Raw genomic sequence first — 19,568 nt, forward strand, 5'->3', positions numbered from 1 at the left:
GAGGGGCTCTGAATCGTGTGGCCACACTGACCCCTGGTGGTGGCTAGCTGAACTACCGCTGCCTTTAGGGTAGGGACAGAGGTACCTACAGTGTTGTACATACTGTACATCTCGCCTCTTTCCCATGCGTTTAAAATACAGAAGGCAGACCAATCCTGACAAGAGAGAAATTCCTTTTGACCCCAGGTCAATTTCTCAGGCCACAGTCCCTACCAAAGGAAAGGAGACTCTTCATCACCATATTTCTCCCTTTATCTCTTTCTTCCCTTTATGTCTCCATTTTCAAAGAGGCCACTGGAGAGTGTTCTTCCCTGAAATGTGCTGGGCCAATCAGTCAAGCAGCATGACATGTTTAACAGTTGTGTTTATGATAAAAAAGGAGCTGGGGTGCTTTTAATTGCTCTGGTGTAAACAACTATCTTAATTTTGGTGTCAAAACCTCTTTGAGCCCACAGCTGACTCATCAGTACTGAGGGCCAAGACTCAACATTAGATAGATTCTGTAAACTGCTTATCACCAAAACTGTCTTTTAGCTGCAGATTCGATGCCGCCTGGCCACATGTTTTTCAATAAACAGCTAACTGGGTCAAACACAGGCATCTCTCAGTTATCTGACTTAGGAAAAAAATAATTAACCTTCATTTGCAAAGGGATAACCTTGTGTGCATGCCCACTTAGCAAAATTGAATGGTAATCGCAGCCAAACAAACTAATCCAATAGAAAAGAGCTGACTGGGAGGAGGTCTGGCCAGTCTGGTCTCAGGGGGTGTCCAGACAAGAGACAGACACTGCCTGGCTCATCACTGCATCTGGCTCACATCTTGGTCCTGACCAAGGATGACGTCACTCTACCAACCTCAGCTCAGTGTCTTTGCCAGGGATTTTTCTAAATCGTGCTGCCCCCTCCGCCAAAAGTTAATTTCTATGTCCTCTCAAACAGGCTGAGCTGGGAGCTGTGGTTTTAATGTGATCAGTAGGGTAACCTGACCCAGTGTGTGTGGTGTGCCTGTCATTTGGTTGAGTTTGTGTTGGGAAGAGGTGGTTTTTCCACTCTGCTCTGGCCAGCCATCCTCCCCGCACACATAAACACATGGTGAAGTCACTGGGGCTAGGGAAGAGGGCTCTCTGAAACCAACTTTTCGTGCTGGACGATTCCAAACATTATGAGGAAAGAAAACTCACGATAGTTGGAATCATCAAAATGGGCTAATGTTTATTCCAAGCCATTTCATTCCAGTTACATTAACGGAGAAAGGAGACTTGGTGCTTTAGTATATTCAGACTAGCTCCTCTCTCTTTCTGCTCACCTCAAGTCGATGAAGAGGGCTGTCAGGCAACAACTCGCTGATGAAATCTTCCAGGGGTTTGGGTTGGTTGGTTTGGGTGGGTGTGGCTGGGGTGGGAGTGACAAGGGAAGAAACACCACCAGCCTGCTGTCTCATCTGTTCTTTCTGAAGACGCCGCTCCTTCCTCAAGTCTTTGGCCTTCCGACATGGCGGCCGGCTAGGATCTGCGCCAATCCCTGCACCCCAGATAAAAGACATAAGAGACATAGTAGGAAGAGGAGAGGGATTTAAAAAAGCTCAATAGAAAGATAAGGTTTCCAAAGGTGCTAGGTGGGGGGTATTATAAAAACAGCCTTCTAAATCCATTTTCACTCCAAAGATATGGCATGGCATTTCCAAAGCGTTTCAAGGAACGGAAGGAAAAGGACTTGAAAGAGGAAACACTAGCAGTTATATATATAAAAAATAACTCAATTACTGCGTTATGGAAGAGGAGAACAAGTTTCCCCTTTATGCAGCCTTCTGAATCACAGTAGTGAGAGAGGTGGTAACTTCAAGCTGCTGCCATTGATGAATCCCACATTTGGGGAACATTTTGTGGGTGTTAGACCATGTTTCCGATGGATTTTCCCTGCCCCACAGGGCAAATGGGCTGCCATGTTTGCTTTAGTGTACCCCCTGCATTAGAAGCCAGTCTCCTCAGAGAGCTCAACACAGCTTCATGGAAGTCATTTTCTTGTTTCCCTGCCTCAATACTCTTTACATTACATCATTGCTTAGGAGGCTATAAAACAACATGGGCTGTTTGTTAGTCCAAGTGGTTTAAAGCTAGCCAGTGTGTATGTATAAATGGACACAGTTGGTCTCAAATATAAACAGAAAACACAGGGGCTCTTTTACCTCAAGGGTTTTTTTTTCTAATGACAATGACAGAGATAAGACCCTGGCTGGCTGGTGCGGACACATCAACAGGTAGCTCTGCTCACCACACCAGAGGCTGTTCCACATCTAATACACACATACACACACACACACACACACATACATAGAGGTCCCTCCCTCTGGCACAGAGGGGTATGTGCTGACGTCTGAAGACACAACCACTAAATCAGCAGCACTTCCATACTGTGGAGGAGTGTTGGTGGAGTTCATTCTTTTATAGAGAACACAAAATGAAAGACTATTCTGTTGATTTACAGTACATATACTGTACATGTGAACACATACACCACACTGCAGAGGGACACGTTACAGACTAGCATGTACACTCTCCAAAGCAACACCAGTAACTAAATCTCTCCCCGTTTCCCTCTTTCTGTCCCCCTCCTCATCCTATTCCTCCCCTCCTGGGCTCTTGCCAAGCCCTCCAGCACTCCGGGCATCCCATGTCAACAGTTTACACGCCCACATCCTGTTTGGAGCAATAAGGAAACGAGAGCCATTTCCTGCTTGTCCCATTGCCAGCCGCCACCGTCGGGCTCACTGGCTTACCAACTTTCCCCTCCACCAACGTCACAGTGAAGCGAGGGACACCCGGTGTTCACAAGGGGAGAGGGAAACTCTGGCATTGGCTGAGGTTCAATGTCAGCATTCAACACCAGTTGACTCTAACTCAAGAGTCTCTACTTTTCTGCTGTTCAGAGACTCTGGTGTTTGAACTGTAAAGTACAGCTTCTGTCCTGAGCAATAAATATGTTTTAAAGCAAGAATCGTGTGCTGATAATGGATCATCAAAACAAGCAAAATGTATCAATTTAAAATCATTACTTGCATTTGTCAATGCAGGCTGAACTCACAACATGAAGACTAATACAATGGCAGATTAAGTCAGTATAGAGGTTGCTGAAATTTCAATGCAATAGTGATATTAGTTTTGTATGACAAAACTGTTGCATTCTTCCTGTAAACAGTTGGTTTACAATTCACAATTCACAGAGGGAGTACACAGGATCCCATAAGTCTATTTAATAGGGAGAACATTACCTGGTTTTTGTATCATTTCAATCTCCCTGACTGTTTCCTGTGTTGGTCTTTATTGGTGAATGACTGGAGAAAGAAAAGGAGGGGAGCGTTTCAGAGCAAGGAGGGTGATATAAACATAGAACCCAGGGAGTGACAGTGCAGTCAAATGGTTTTCCTCTATGTCAGAATAAACATGGGGGGGTCAAGGCAGACCGGTTACAATGAGACCCTGAACCAACGTCTGGACTGTGTTCATCACACTGTTTGACTCAACCACAAACACATCAGCCCTTATCCACAATCACCCTGTCCACGTGTGTCTCCCCCCCCCTTTAATTATACTTTCACTACACACACACGCACAGGTACTCTTGAGGACAGAGCCTGCAGTCGTGGTGAAGATAAAGTCTGACAGATCTGTTCCTGTGGAAGACAGATGCTCCCACTCCAGCAGTTAGCACTTCATAAAAACTATGGCACTCTCCCTCCCTGCTTCCCCAAACACACATACAATTCTCAAAAGGTAGACTCAGGGTAAACTGGCTAGAACTGAGACACATTGCTTTCTCGCACATAAACGTGTATAAACACACAAGCTAATTTTACTATGGGAGGAGGCTGCTCTGTCTTCAGCGGGTAGTGCCACTATAATATTAACATCTGGGAGTCAGTAGTAGCATTTTATAGGTAGACAAATACTACCCCGTGGAAACTGTGGGAGGTACCTTCTGTCATCCCCACCCAATCAAAATACACACAATACAGCTTCCAGGAATGAAAACACATTTGTCAAACAAATTCATCCCATCATCCATCATTCTGATACTTAGATAAACAATCAGCATAACCTGCACAAGCACCCATGCACTGTAATGAACACTACTATTCTTTGGTGCCGATGGTGTAAATGTTATTGTCTTGCATTGCACTGTGTAATAGTCTTTTATTACACAGTTTTGTTGAACACTCAATTCTGATTGGCCAATGAACACATTCTGAGGTCTGATATTTCTGAATAACACACAGCTGTTTCACATCTAATCATATCACTCAAGTCAAGAAGTCCATTAGATTTTGCTTATTTCTAATCAAATTAACTAGTGACACCTTGTGTCAAAAAGACGTGAGGCTGAACAGCAGTCTTACTGGATTTGGCTCCGTTGCTATTGGTACATGTAGCACATGGATACTAGCTACAGACATTTCAATGTTTGTAATCCTGCTGAACTAATTTTTTTGTAAGAAGCTTGTAAATTACTTAACCTTGTAATAAAATAATTTTGAATCCATATTCTATGTCACATGATCAATGTGTTAAGTGGCTGTGTAATAAGCAGAATAGTGTACAGAAAGCATAAGACCCTTCAGGTCGATCAACACCCTTCCACAAATGGGCTTATTCTGTAATAATGGCCGATCCCTTGCTTATTCACTGCAAATTAATTGGCTTCTGGGATTATAATAAAAACTGGAAACAGCAAGTACTTCAAATATTAAGACAACTGGATACAAATGCATGTATGCAAATTTCATTGCTTATCTATTCATTGTAATTACCATCATCTCTTGATTTAAAAAGCAAACCAATTTTGCAAAAAACAACATTCCATCTGTACTTCCATCCATTTACCTCCGGCTGTAGCTAGGCTATATGGCAGATGGGGAGCCATGTTTTCCCAAACTAGCACTGGAACCTGCCCAAAGCCATAAAGTGCTCCAGTCATAAAGCTTGAGAAGAGCTATGTCCAGGTGTTTTCTGTTGGAGGTGAATGAGGGGGGAGTGGAGAACCACTGTCTCGACACACTAAATCCTCCCTGCTTCCTCTTTGCTAGCCTCCTGAAGGGGCCAGTTATTCTGAGGGTCTGGGGAAGAGGAGTGCAGTGCTAAGCTCTTCTTTCCCTCTTACATTGCAACCGCACTACTGACGAGAGGTGTAAAGCGAGGAGGAGGAACTGGCACCTCTGAAATTCTTCTATGTGTGTGTTTATGTCTGTGTCTGGATCAAACAGTGCCAATACCAGGCTTTCCTGCTCCAATGTACGTCTTCGCTTTATGATAAACGACCATAGGGCCTGTTCTCATTAGCTGTGTGAGAGAGAAGAGTGGTTGAGGCCTGAAATATGAACAGTTGATAGGAGTGTTGCTTCCCGTGTCTAATAGGAGTTTATTATCTCTTCGCTACAAGTGTTATTCATTCATTACTGCTTTGTTACTGTGAGTTGTCTGAGGATATCCTGTACTGGAGAGTAAGGGGGAGAACATGACAGATATGAAGGCCCAAACCAGACCCATTCATAAAAATACAGAGGGAACGCCAGCCCCATTCATGCAGCTCCTGCACAAAGGAGTCCATTACAAGGTAAATAGTGACACCTTCTGGCCAGCAGTGGTACGTACACAGAAAATCACATTGTCAGTTTCACAATTTATTGCAGTTAAGTGACAATACAGTTACACATTGCAACTTTTTAGAGTGCTTTCTGCTGCAGTTACAAAGCATGCAAAATAACTGGCCATGTGGGGAACACTAAGCTGCAAACACCCTGTGGGTAGATGCACAGCAGAACCACTGCAAGAGGAGTCTTGGCAGTGGGAGAGTCAGCATAACTCACAGCAGCAGCACAGATGAGCAAATCAATATTGGGAACAAGGAAATGTGTAGCATCAGGGTGGGAAACTACCACCAGCTACCAAGCAAATATACTGCTACTACTTTACTGCTACGAACCAGCCACTTTGGCAGGTAACCAACTATCATCCAGAGGTCCTGTGTATTCTGAAATTCTAGTTGGCTGATACAATATTTTAAGTGACTGGTAAATTTTGGGATTTACCCATTGATAAAAAGGAAATCTCTTGCCCTGTATAGCATGCTCTAATTAATAATATTAAATATAGCCACAGGTGCCCATTAGCGGGGTCCAAGCTTGAGTCACCATTTTGGAAAAGTTCTACATCTCAAAGAAGAAGAAGAAGATTTCTATGAAAGTCCTAGCATGGTTCCCGACTCCTGAATTGCGTCCCGCCCACTTTTCAGATTTTGTCGAGCGATTCAGATAGTCTGGTGTTGCTCTAGTCAACATCTTGTTCTCACTCAGTGAAACAATTGAGCCAATCAGTGCCTTTGCGGGTGGGACTAAAGTTTGAACCGTTCGTTCTGGCGTCCGGATACGTCACTAGTGATTGAGAAAATCAACAATTAGGCGCTTAAGTCAGCCTAAGTCACAGCCAAATGATTACAAGTGTCAGAATTTTGTGATACAAACATGGTGGCATGGGCAGTTGAAATATGCTGTGTGCAAAATTTGGATATAGGATATAGAGGCAACTTTGTAGGAGGAAACAGGTGCTATTACAAGGTTTGCCTGATGGTGGCACTATGGAGCTTGACCAGTTGTGGTCTGACACACTTCTGGGTCCATCCCAAATATATATGTGAAATTTGGTTGCTCTAACATTAAGCGTTTAGGAATTTTGCCTCACTTCCTGTTTGTGCATCTTCGCCATTAAAGCTGTAATCTACAATAGTCCATATATGCTGTGTGCAGTAAAGCTTCATTATCCCAGAGGAGCAATTTGTTCTACAGCTAGCAGAGTTCAACACAGATGACACTGAGACAGAATAACAGTACATAAAAACATCTAAAAATACATCAGCTACATCAGCACCAAAATGTAACAGTTAATAACTTCAGTCAAAAATAAAGAAGAAAAATGCTTCAAAAATCAAAAAACTGGTATACAGCAATAACTGAAACCAGCATCAATGACATCCCTTAACACACCTCCTGGCGTCAAAGGCCATATTTGTTAATAAAACCAATTGGACCTTTTAATTTTGCACATGGGCATCCTAAACCTATGTTCAGATGGGAGCTGAACAAATTCATAGTGTAATGGATGCTTATGATCTGCTTAGGAACTTTGCAAGAGAAATAGCAAAAAATTGGTTTTGTACAACATTGACAATGGCAGAAAAACTATCATGGCAGCAATGGATTCATCTCGAGGAAGGAATATGAGGAAAAATACATTTTTGATTCTAGGCCTTACAGTTCAGGAGTTATTGGCCAAACAGTAAACTTGCTTGTTGTAGCGTCACCATCTGAGCAATCAGTGTTTTTTGTTTTTTTTACCCGAGTAGTGGGGGAGATGTGAAACCTATTCACCAAATTTCATTGCTCTTGGACTTGTGGTCCCTGAGGTACAGATCATTTGAAGGTAGAAGCAACTGAAGGGGATTGCATGCAGACGAAGGGGTTTGCATGATTGGAGTGAGTGAAACTACGTTGACTTTAAAAACTCCACCTGTTAAACACCAAAGTGCTGTGGTAGCACAGTGTTGATGAACTGTACAAATTATTTAATTCATGCATTGACTTAGCCACTGCAGTTAAAAAAAATCAATGGGCTACTTCCTGGTATGTACTGCGCAACAACCTAGAGCTGGCTCATGCATTTGTGACTTCTACTGTACTGCCTGGTGTACAAGTGCACACTGCATTTCCTTTATGCATGGCTCTTGGGAGTCTGCATGGCCTAAAGAGCACATACAACAATTCCCCTAAGCACAGAGCATTGCAAAAAGCATCATACACAAACAAATAAACGAGCCAACTAACAAACACACAGAGCCCGGCTCCTGAGCATGTTGTTGGTGTTCAATTAAACACCCAGATTTTAACAAAATCTGCAAGCATGATAATCAGTATAAGGTCAATTTGATGTAACCATTTGGTTTTGTACCAGTCATTCATTAATGCATCTGACATCTTACCTGGTTTGGGAGTTGTGGCTGCTGATCTCCCATCTGAGACAGAAGCTGGATCTTTTCTTGATGTTTCTGAGTCTGCTGGTTTGGAATCCGCTACCTCCTTCTGAATTTCTGTGATAGCAGGACACTCCACTTCTGACAGACAGACTTTAGTCGGCTCCCGTGGACCTGCTTCTTCACACATCGAGTCCATCGGTTCCCCTGCCAAAGCACACAGTCAACATCCCTTACACTATATAATGTATACTCTAGCGTCACAGTAGCAACACTGTTTTGATTTTGTGTCTGCAGGTGTATAAGTGAGAGTTCACTGTTGTAACACTTTGTGGTTATTTACATGGCTCTATGTACATAGGGAGTATGATTACTACATGCTACATTATACAATTGGTAGTTTCAACAAGGATTCAACAGATATGAGTCTTTGAAGGTCAAGAGTGAAAACTACTGATAGTTGATATATTTCATGTAAATATTCAATATTAAAAGATAGAATTTATTACAACTCAGTTTGCCTCTCAATTTTCATCTTGTTAAGGTGGAAAGGCCTCTCAACAGCATTTAAACCATGGGACATAATGCAATCTGATTGGTCAAAGATTCATTCCAACCATGCTGGCGATTCCCTGTTGCTATGCTCATTGTTGTTACCAGGGAGCTAGTTAGCAATCTTTGTGTATTTTTCCTGTTTTTATTATCATGCAGGTACTCATTACTATATTACTAAACTACTATATTACTATACTATTGGACATTCAAAATTGGATGTCACAAAACTTCTTACAATTAAATGCAAATAAAACTTAAGTTATTGTATTGGTCCGGACTGCTCAAATGCACTGATCACAAAACACCTTGGCACACTGTGATATAATGTAGACTATAATTGCAGAATCCTATCTTAATTTAGATAAACATGTGAAAACAGTTTCTTACAGTTACGGAAACTTTCTAATATTAGATCGTTTTTATCATTCAAGAACCTGGAAACAGTTATTCATGCTTTTATCACATCATGCCTTGATTACTGCAATTCATTGTATACTTTAAGCCAACAGAGTATTTCTAGACAGCAGTTAGTGCAGAATGCTGCAGCCAGACTCTTCACTGGGTCCAAGAGGAGAACATATTACTCCTGTCTTAGCTGCCCTTCACTGGCTTACAATATGTTTTCGGATTGATTTTAATTTTAATTTTACTTTACTAATCACATTTAGGGCACTCGCTGGCCTAGCACCCAGTTATATTACAGAGCTTTTGACCTCCGATGAGCCTAGTCGCAGCCTGAGATCCTCGGGCAGGGTGCTCCTGATCGTTCCACAATCAAGATTAAATCTAATGGTGAGGAGATCAGTCCACCTCTGTGGCATCTTTCAAATCTCTTTCAAAACTCACTTTTTTGGAGTTGCTTTTACTTGAACCAACTGAATTTAACCTGTCCATGTTTTAAAATTGTTTTGAATGTTATATTTCATCCCCCCCATATGCTCATTGTGTTATTTTATGCTTAATATACTAGAGTGTTTCATTCCATGTATTGTTTTATCTTTACTATGATTATGAGGACTTTGGTGTTGCCGACGCATCTAGGTGTAAGCTGCATCGCCATAGCACCCATAATCACAGTAGAGAACACCCTCCCAATTATTATTGCCAATATATACTCACCATCACCCTGTCCTGTTGGTAATTCTCCTTTAGAAAGGAATTTGCTAATCTTCTTCAAGATCTTCTTGTGGGATCTGGATGGCTGGAAGTTCAAGGCATGACATCTTGACAGAGAGCACAGAGGTAGAGATTTGGTTAGAATAGACTACTATGTGTATACATTTTCTGTTATTATACAAATATTTATTATTTATTATTTCTTATGTTATTAATTTTATCTATCAAACTACCATGGTTCACCCAGTTTCATGTGTTCCATTCCGGCATTAGTCATGAGAGAAAACTCTGATGAGTAGGATAAGGTGCTACTGTGTTTACCTGATGGTGTACTGTGGGCAGCATGTCTTGTTCATTATGGGCTTATAGACATATTTCCCACTTCTGTAAAGAAAGAAATGAATAACATTGACTGTAAAATCCACTATCAATGGTAAATGTCCCAAGAAAATCATCATATCACCTTTTGTTGTTATTCTATTGCACAAGTAGATAAGGCCAATATGTGAGTGAGCAGGGGAATGGGTGGGTTTAGGGGACAGCTTCTTACCTTCTCCATCCTCGGTCTATGAGGTCCTGGTAGTCTTGTACTGTCATGGTGTGAGACCACATCCCTGTAGAACAGAGAAGGAACATCATGAGTTTAACAGGTTGCATTGATTTACTACAAATTAGTGCTATGCTAGCTCTTAGAAAAATAGCAAACTATGGAAAGGTGACATTGAATACTGCAGATATAAGGAAAAAGTGATTATGTTTATTGTGATTATGTATTGTGTTGTATGTAGCAATGCCCCGATCAATCAGCCACCGATCATGGTTCTAGACTTTCTAAAAAGGTCACTGTTGATTGATCAATCACCATTTCAACCGAAAATCAGATTATAACACTATTTTCATGTGCTAGCTGATGGCAACTGAATACAGACGTTTTCTTTTAAAAATAGAGACTGGGTCCACCCATTTTTAGTGACCTTCCTGTTTTTAATTTCAGAATTGGTGGAAATGGTGGAACATTTCTGAGTAGAGCAATTTGTAAGTATTTGGTTATTGTATTCATTTGATTTTTTCAACTGTAAACGATACTGATAGCTCACATATAGGCCTATTAATTTCTGATGTGGTGTTGTGACAGAAGACATAGACTATGCTACTTCAATGAAAACCTTTTTCATCCACTACCAGCGGCAATGTGAGTAAGCACCTCAGTCATCAAGCACACACTATGTTTGGATTTATTTACACATGGTTAGGCCAGCAATGGAATGCAGCCATAAGAGCAATCTGTTAAACATTGTGCTATATTGAAATTTTTATTGTTTACGCTTGCTGTGCACTTTTATAGGATGTGCTGTTGTTAGTAGAAAGTCTGGGTAAAATGAATCAATTCAACCAACAACCAACATTCGGATTGGTGATCTGCCAATCACACTGTTTCAAAATTGGTAATTGGAATCACCCCCCAAAAAATAGTTTGGTGTATCCGTAGTTGTAAGCTTTGATGCAAGTGAATTTTCCTATTTGGGACAATAAAGTATTAAATTTGTTCTTATGATAAATCCATGTATTATGTGTAGTGTTTAATACACAAACAAAGAAAATTCCCTGTTCAAATGGAAAGAAACCAGCCATCAGAGCATGTTGCCATTAAAATTTCCTATAAAAGGCTTAACTTGAATGCCAGGAAATGACATGGTGCATTGTCAGAAAAAGCTGTTCATTTTGCTTTCAGTCCTGAATCAGCCAGGCGCTTTTCACAACTGAACAAAACAAAGCTTTATGAAAGCTTCAAGAAAATAACTCCGCTAACTTTTTTGTGGGCTTGACGTAGGATGCATCTAAGGTACAGAGCTGGGATAACTGGGATATCTCAGTGTGTCCCCAGGGAGGTGGAATTTCCCACAGTGCCTCAAGGCCCTAATGGAAACATACGGTCCTCTGGGATGTAGCCATAGTACCCCGGGTCCAACTTCCCAGAACAGAGCTCTGAGCTCCCCGTTTCAACTCATGACCTTCTCTTCTACAACCATATACTGTAAACACTTGGCATGCACATACACACATACACCTAAAATGGTTTCACTTTGACACTAACAGTATCAGTTTCCATCTAAACCAACCGGGGAAAAACCACTGTATACCAGTTCACACAACACACACACACACACACACACACACACACACTCTGTTTTGCAACTTTAACTGAGTACTATTTTCCATGTCCCAGCAGAGCAGTGTTTTGCTAGAGTCCACAGAGACAGAGAGACAACACAGCATGATATAACTAGAGCTGCAATGATTAATCGATTAATTGATTAGTTGTCAACTATTAAATTAATCGCCAATTATTTTGATAATCGATTAATCGGTTTGAGTAATTTTTTTAAGAAAAATACGTCAAAATTCTCTGATTCCAGCTTCTTAAATGTGAATATTTTCTGGTTTCTTTACTCCTCTATGACAGTAAACTGAATATCTTTGGGTTGTGGACAAAACAAGACATTTGAGGACGTCATCTTAGGCTTTGGGAAACACTGATTGACATTTTTCACCATTTTCTGACATTTTATATACCAAACAACTAATCGATTAATCGAGAAAATAATCGACAGATTAATCGACAATGAAAAAAATCGTTAGGCTAGTTGCAGCCCTAGATATAACAGAGCAACACTACAGCAGGGAAGCAGTAAATGGCAGATGACTGGGGCCATTCCTCCCCTCCAGCTACAGCAAGAGGAGCCTGGTCCTGCTATGGCCTACAGGTTTAGCACCAACAGAGTAGGTTCCTCCCACTGAGGAAGTGAGAGCCTCTGGATTCTTGAGACAAATTATGATCTATCTCTGTGTAGTACACTGACGATAACATAATTGTCACAAGAATGTTTTCACTAAGCACCTGTTTGGACGACAAGCCATAATGATATTTACCACATACTGTAGCCTATATCTGATCACAACATGGCAAAACCACTGGTCATCTTATAAATTGTATGTCTTCAGTTCTTTCATGTATTCAGTCAATTCATCAGTGAAGCAGCAAGATACAGTGTCGCTTGAATGACAGAGTATTAGTTCTCTGGTTTCTAGCTTTGGGAAAGAGTTGTTTGTGGTCATAAATATTGAGTAAACAGCCCAAGATCAAAACAGATTACAGACATAAACATAATTTCTGATAATAGTTTTGTACACAAATCTTGACAATACTAGTGTCTACCATAGCAATAAAGTGAATTATATATTTGGGTGATTTTTTTTAGGTTTAATCCATAATACAGATGTAAACAAAACTTGGACATTTTTTTTATCCTCCTGAATCAACAGACCTCTGGACACAAAAACAGTATGAAGGACACATTCTCGTATTTTGCAGCTGCAATGTTTGCATACACTGGGGTAAAACAGATCTAAGACAAAATAGGATGACCAGGCTCGGGTTGCAAAATACCCAGTCCATTTCCTATCATAAGTCAAAGGCTTCAGAGATCTATGTTTATATATCCCGAATTTATAGTCACTAGAGGAAAAGGCAAAAATGCACAACAGTCTAAAACATCCTGCAAACTACACTGAGTGATAACAAGTAACTTCACCCTATTGTAGGGCAAATTAAATAACAGCATAAAAGCCAGATAATTGTTAGCCAGAAAGTCAGATAATTGAAAAGCTGATATTTCTACAATTGCATCGTGCCATCTGGGCTACATGTGAATGCTATCTCTGCTGTCATCACGGCACAACAGGAGCGCCTGTCTTGTCACTCACACCTGATCCATTCTCCAGCCTCCACTGAGGCATGACAGACACAGTACCACAGAGAGAGGGGAGAGCAGCACCACAGAGGAGAGCAGATGTGATCTGTTGTGTTGTGTGGAATTGCTTTGTGTGTGAGCCATGTGGTGCAGTGATGTTATCACATTTAGCACGACACTATTTTTCTTCAGCACCTGAATGGAGGAGTCTAAAGCAAAATATAAACATTGCTCATATATCTGACAATAACATCACTGATCTAGGCTTTGAGTTTCACAAATCTTATCAAGAACTCAAAAGCAATAGAAAGGAATCTCCCATTAGAAATTAATCAGACTTGTATATCCAGAAAGTTAAATCTTAAAAGAAAACTTAAAATCACATACTGGCCCAAATAAGGCCACTGGAGCCCCAGAGGCCTAAAAGAATGGCTTAATTACTATAGCATCAAGTCTAGTGCACTTTTACCTCGACCCGTATCAACAAAAGGAGACCTATGGCCTTTTAACACTGTTGCTGACCTCCTACAAGGATTAGACAGGACCACAGCTCTCCGTCCTCCCCACACCCCGTCCCTGCCTGCCCTCCTATGTGGGGTTACGTACCCAGATTACCTCTCTTATCTTAGATTAGCCAGGAGCGCTCATCTGCCAGCTAGCCCAAACACTCATTGACTGCACAAGGAACTGCCTAAGCCCTAATTATAGTCAGCGCTTCTCATCCTCGCTCACCTCGACTGTGTTATACCAGTCTCTGTCACAAACAACTTTCCATCTTCTTACATGGCTTTTTATAGCTCTGTATCAAAGGCAAAACCTCCTACAAAGGAAGGTTACATTAGTCTAACTAAGAAGAGCATCTAGACAGAATATACTGTAGAGTTTTTTTCAGTAGCATCTGCATTTAAGGGTTAAGTTCTGCTCAATTGGCTACTTTTACTTTCAAGAGCATGATTATAGACCTCGATGGCATGTGACTATGGTCTGTATAACCCTTCCTGTCAGCAGAACAAAACTGGAAAGAACATTCACAACTCTGAAATAGATCAATCTCTATAGAGAGAATAAATGGAAAGAATATTCCTGAAATAGCAGGAGGATTAAGCTATCGTAACTCCATCCCATCTTAACGCTATAATCAAGAGTTCCAGGCAGCCCTTACTTTTCATTAAGTAAATGTACACAACGTTGAGTAGGTGGACAGGCTCTTTCCTGTTTTGCAGTGTCCGACACAGAGGACTCACCAGTAAGCCTATATAAGGCAGTCTTGGGATTTTTAGGTCATCTTCTCACCTATTGTTAATTTCAACTGTTCCATATCAGAAGTGAAACGTTATATTTTTGCAGGTTTTCATTGGTTTGCTGATGTTTCCCATTGCCAAATGACAAACAGACCACACTTTATAAACAAAGTTATGTGGTTGTGCAAGTCTGCTATTTATTGCAAAAACCTTGAATCCTAACAAGCAGATGTGTAAACAAACAACCTTGTTGGTTCCACTTCAGTGATGGTCTGGAACACATTCAGAGAAGTATGAGAAAATGTCAAAATCGGCCAATGGGCTTCATTAAATGCTCAATTCGCTGGCTATTTTCCTGTCCTTATCAATTTACATTATCACTTTAAACAAACTGTTTCAGGGTTCACTTGGAAGTAGCCCGAGGCCACCCCTCTCAGGCTGACCAGAGAGTGACTGTTGGATGTGCATCACAGCTCGACCATTCTCACCTCACCAAACAAACTGAACTAAGGAGGCAAACACTCCACCATTTACCTCAGCTGCAATAAATAAGATAAGATAAGATAGCACATTATTAATCCCCTTCGGGAAATTGGGCAAATGTGAAGCATCCAAAGTCCTATCTAGGGCTGCAACTAACGATTATTTTCATTGTCGATTAATCTGTTGATTATTTTCTCGATTAATCGATTAGTTGTTTGGTATATAAAATGTCAGAAAATGGTGAAAAATGGCGATCAGTGTTTCCCAAAGCCTAAGATGACGTCCTCAAATGTCTTGTTTTGTCCACAACCCAAAGATATTCAGTTTACTGTCATAGAGGAGTAAAGAAACCAGAAAATATTCACATTTAAGAAGCTGGAATCAGAGAATTTTGACGTATTTTTCTTAAAAAATTACTCAAACCAATTAATCGATTATCAAAATAGTTGGCGATTAATTTAATAGTTGACAACTAATCGATTAATCGCTGCAGCTCAAGTCCTATCATTCTGTTTTTAAATGCTTCCAATCCTGATGTGCCACAGTAACACAGCAGCACAACACTACACTTGCTAGGATCACATTCATGTACAGTAAATAAGTGGCGTGTTACGTTTCAGCATGTCGAAATCCAGTCTCATATTGATGCTGTGACATTTCTCTCTCCACACGTTGCAATCCATGTTGCCTGTTCAGTCTGAAAAACTAATACAGTACTGAAGGTGGGAGGACTGCCCACTCAGAAACTACAACTGACAAGTTTGTATGGGGACATAATGAATCATTCACCATAAGATGATATCCACATAACTACCAAATTACACAATCACAAACAAGTTATGCAAATTTCAACACGAGGCTATCATGTGTATATCAAGCATGAACTCTCACATGGCATGATAATTATCAGGAGACTGTAGCCATCAGCACACCAAAATATGGAAAGACACAAAAACGACACACATCTTGCATTTCCCACACCCCAGCCATGAGTTGATGCCTTTTTGTGGAAAATGCAGTTGAACCATCTTGACCTGATACATAAGACTCTCCTTCCTGTCTGGGTGAAAGTGCTGACAGACCAAGTGAGAGGGACAGCTGCAGTTTTGCTTGCGAGCTAAGGGCGATAGCCTGGCTTCACTGCCCAGCTTCTCTAGCTTGCTGCTAGTTTTCACGTCAGTAGGGCAGGATGTAAATTGAAGTGTACAAGGCTATAAATCTAGATTATGTTAATACATTGTTAGCCTCGAGTAAAACAGTGTTGTTCAAGTGAAGTGGGGTCATTAATTGAAAGGAAGATAATCTTGTTGACTACCTTAATTTATTCCAAGGCTCTCTTGGTTGGTTTTCCAGGAAGGAAGAGTTAGAAAGAGGGCTGAGAGATAAAGGGCTAAAATTGAGCTAACCTTAGTAAATTTGGGTAGCTTATGTTCCCTAGCTAGCTATTCGTTGACCAATACAAGCTATTCAAGTAGGCTGTCTCAATGTAACAATATTGTAAATATAGTGTAATAGTATTTTGTTGCAACATAACAACATTCTTAGAGGATATTGGTTTGTCAGTGGCAAGCTAGCTATGGGTTAACTGACGTTAGGCTTGCAGTACCAACATTAGCCCTCTTTCCAAACAGTACCATTCCAGCAAATAGACGGAGCTCCATCACAGCACACAACGCTAGCGCAACAGTTCAGTGAAGCGGTAACGACTAGTTCGCTATTTCATTGAACACTTACCATGAGAGAAGTTGCCTTTTTCATTTTTACAATAACCACAACGGTAACCGTCGTCCCCACCGAAATATTCTACTATTGTGTACGAGTTGTTTCCTGCCATCTTTATCGTCTCAGACAGATGACAGCCGAGCTAGCCGGTGTCGGGGAGGAGAGAGCAGTGAGGAGGACCTGTAAGAACACATTTCCGGTGCAATGTTGTCCCCAGACTTCAAAATAAAAGTTGTAAAGTTTCAGAAACGATCAGCTGTTTCATATCAATAACACAAAAATAATAATCACGTTAACGTTGCCAGGGATGTACTGGAGGCTAAACACACTTAACTCATCTTTTTATTTGCGGAATAGCATACCCAGATTTTCAGGCTGACATAAATCTTCAAGACATAAATTCATAGAATGGCCTACAACATAGAAGTAAACTCAAGCTGAAGTAAGTTCATCATGAGGATAGGGTCTGTTTTGCCTTATGATAATCACTGAGTACAGGTCATTTTTATACACCTTTTAATTTACCACTGCATCACTGGGCACAGCCTTCAGTAGAACACAGGATATCAGTATGTTAAATGTCAGAAGTGGGTTTCTGACCAGAATTTTGCCAGTTCAAATTCCCAGAGCAGCTGAGAAACTGGTGGGTGAAGAAAATGACTGCGTCTCCCTTTCCACAACAACTACTGTTGAGGTGCCCTTGCACAAGGCATTTACCCTTCAACTGACATACATGTTTTCTTTGGGCAGCTCCCAGATGTGACTGTGTGTATAGCAAGGTGTTACTGCAAAAGTAAACCTCTTCCTGTATAAATTTAAAAAGGCACATAATATAGTTTTGCTCAGTTTGGATATGAAAGATTTTCCTCAATGTTCAACTTGGTTTGATTTGTAAGCCAGAAATTCTGTACAGCACCAGAATCACTTGTTTTTGCATCTGTTTGAAACACCTAGTGGAAAATCTGTCTTTTGTGCTTTGAAATTGACATATGATAATTAATAACACAATTTTAATTAACATATTTCCCCCCAAAAATAGTTGTGTAGCATCAGTGTGAGAGTGTGTGTCTTCTCAATGTGAGCCAGGACAATGATCATAAGAGACAAAGACACACACACACCCCTTTGTCTGTCAGCCACAAAGCCAGCAACAGTGTGCTGTGCACAGAGGGAGGCCAGCAGCACTAACTGTGCGAGACTAGCACTGCCCTGTCAGCTGCTGCCAAACAACACAAACACAGACACACACGCGCAGTACAGAAAGCTGCAGAAACACACATGCTCACAAACACTCGCACAGTATAATCACACTCATGCACAGTCATACAGCACCCACCCACTCTAAAATTCTCTCAGCACTGCAGCATCATCCACCTTCCTGCTCTTCCTATGTAACAACCTTTGAACTTGTTCTTAGCAGTACAGTGGTTGGATGGGCTTGTTTTTTCCCCCTAAGGGATAAACACAGAGTCTGCAACTCTATTGTCAAAGCCTAGAAAAGGGTCCACCTAAATTTGCATAACAACAGAATTAACTGTAAATGGAGCATGAGGTTGACATGTGCCCCGAGTCATGGGGCAGTACAACAGTTTTGTGCTGACATGATAACTCACCTTGTTTCAACAACAATGCTCTATGCTATTTTCACACAGATAAAAGGCTGTGGAGACGAGGACAGGCCTGTCCTGTCGACCTCCGCTGTCATGATGGGAAAGGTAAGCAGAACCTGTCACAATTGTCCTGATAAAACAACAGACAGACAGCCTTTACAAGCCAGATGTATCCTAAACGGTTGTCCATTATGATCTCCCGTTTTTGGAATGTCTCGGAGGCACAGTGGATGGCAATTTTCAGAGGGAATGATGGGGATTTAGACTGCGATATGCTGTTCTAACTGGCGACTGTCTGTACAGATCATCTTCTACGAGGGCAGGAACTTTGAGGGACGTCACTATGAGTGCAACAGTGACTGTTCTGACATGCACTCCCACTTCTCTCGCTGCAACTCCATCCGCGTAGACAGTGGCTGCTGGATGGCCTATGAGAAGCCCAACTATTCTGGCTACCAGTACATGTTGACCAAGGGGAGGTACCCCGACCATCACCGCTGGTCTGGCTTCAATGACTGCATCCGCTCATGCCGCATGATCCCTGCTGTGAGTAGTAGTCCTTGACATCGCCTTACATAAGCTGAGATAAAAATCTGATTCCTTTTGGTCAGATTATTCTGAATGTTTCAGTGCAGTGACACAAACCCCTCTTTTTCCTCTGTGATCAGTACAATGGCAACTACAGGCTGAAGATCTTTGAGAGGTCTGACTTTGGGGGCAAGATGACGGAGCTGAGTGACGACTGCCCCAACCTGCAGGACCGCTTCCACCTGCGTGACGTCTCCTCCTGTAACGTCATGGAGGGCTACTGGATCCTCCATGAGCACCCCAACTACAGAGGGCGCCAGTACTTCCTGCGCCCCGGAGAGTACACCAAGCACAGCGAATGGGGAAGCATGAGCTCCACCATCGGCTCTGTGCGCCGTATCACAGAGGTGAAGCAGTCCCAATAAATCCACTCTCCGGGTTGGACAGCTAGGTCACTCTCACAGCCTGAAGAGGTTTACACACAGTTTGTCTTAACACAGGGTCGGTATCAGGGAATAAAAGATTAGACTGCTGGAGACTGGC

The 19,568-nt window shown here is 41.5% G+C and overlaps 2 protein-coding genes across 4 annotated transcripts in view; one reads left to right on the forward strand and one right to left on the reverse strand.

The window, feature by feature from the left end:
* LOC139644220 (arginyl-tRNA--protein transferase 1) overlaps positions 1–17,037 on the reverse strand; it is a 61,930-nt gene extending 44,893 nt beyond the window's left edge. For all 3 annotated transcript variants that reach the window (XM_071519635.1, XM_071519634.1, XM_071519633.1), the window contains exons 1-6: positions 16,900–17,037; positions 10,240–10,303; positions 10,011–10,073; positions 9,693–9,796; positions 8,028–8,225; positions 1,309–1,523 (exon numbers count right to left, since the gene is read on the reverse strand). In XM_071519635.1, the coding sequence (XP_071375736.1) occupies positions 1,309–1,523; positions 8,028–8,225; positions 9,693–9,796; positions 10,011–10,073; positions 10,240–10,303; positions 16,900–16,999 (744 nt within the window). In that variant the 5' untranslated portion in view covers positions 17,000–17,037. The remainder of the gene's footprint in view (positions 1–1,308; positions 1,524–8,027; positions 8,226–9,692; positions 9,797–10,010; positions 10,074–10,239; positions 10,304–16,899) is intronic.
* Positions 17,038–18,590: 1,553 nt separating this feature from the next.
* LOC139644203 (gamma-crystallin S-1-like) lies at positions 18,591–19,450 on the forward strand. The gene is made up of 3 exons (XM_071519608.1): positions 18,591–18,602; positions 18,801–19,043; positions 19,166–19,450. Exons 1-3 carry the CDS (start codon positions 18,591–18,593, stop codon positions 19,448–19,450), a joined length of 540 nt encoding a protein of 179 aa, XP_071375709.1.
* The last annotated feature ends 118 nt before the right edge of the window (positions 19,451–19,568 follow it).

Source organism: Centroberyx affinis, unplaced genomic scaffold, assembly GCF_046629955.1.
Source record: "Centroberyx affinis isolate AG114_WGS23_722 - 3 ecotype Tasmania unplaced genomic scaffold, CSIRO-AGI_Caff_v1 ptg000718l_1, whole genome shotgun sequence".
NCBI classification, from domain to species: Eukaryota; Metazoa; Chordata; class Actinopteri; order Beryciformes; family Berycidae; genus Centroberyx; species Centroberyx affinis.

Coding starts and splice junctions, on each gene's coding strand:
- LOC139644203 (XM_071519608.1), top strand. Junction 19,044..19,165: donor CATGCCGCATGATCCCTGCT/GTGAGTAGTAGT, acceptor CTCTGTGATCAG/TACAATGGCAACTACAGGCT.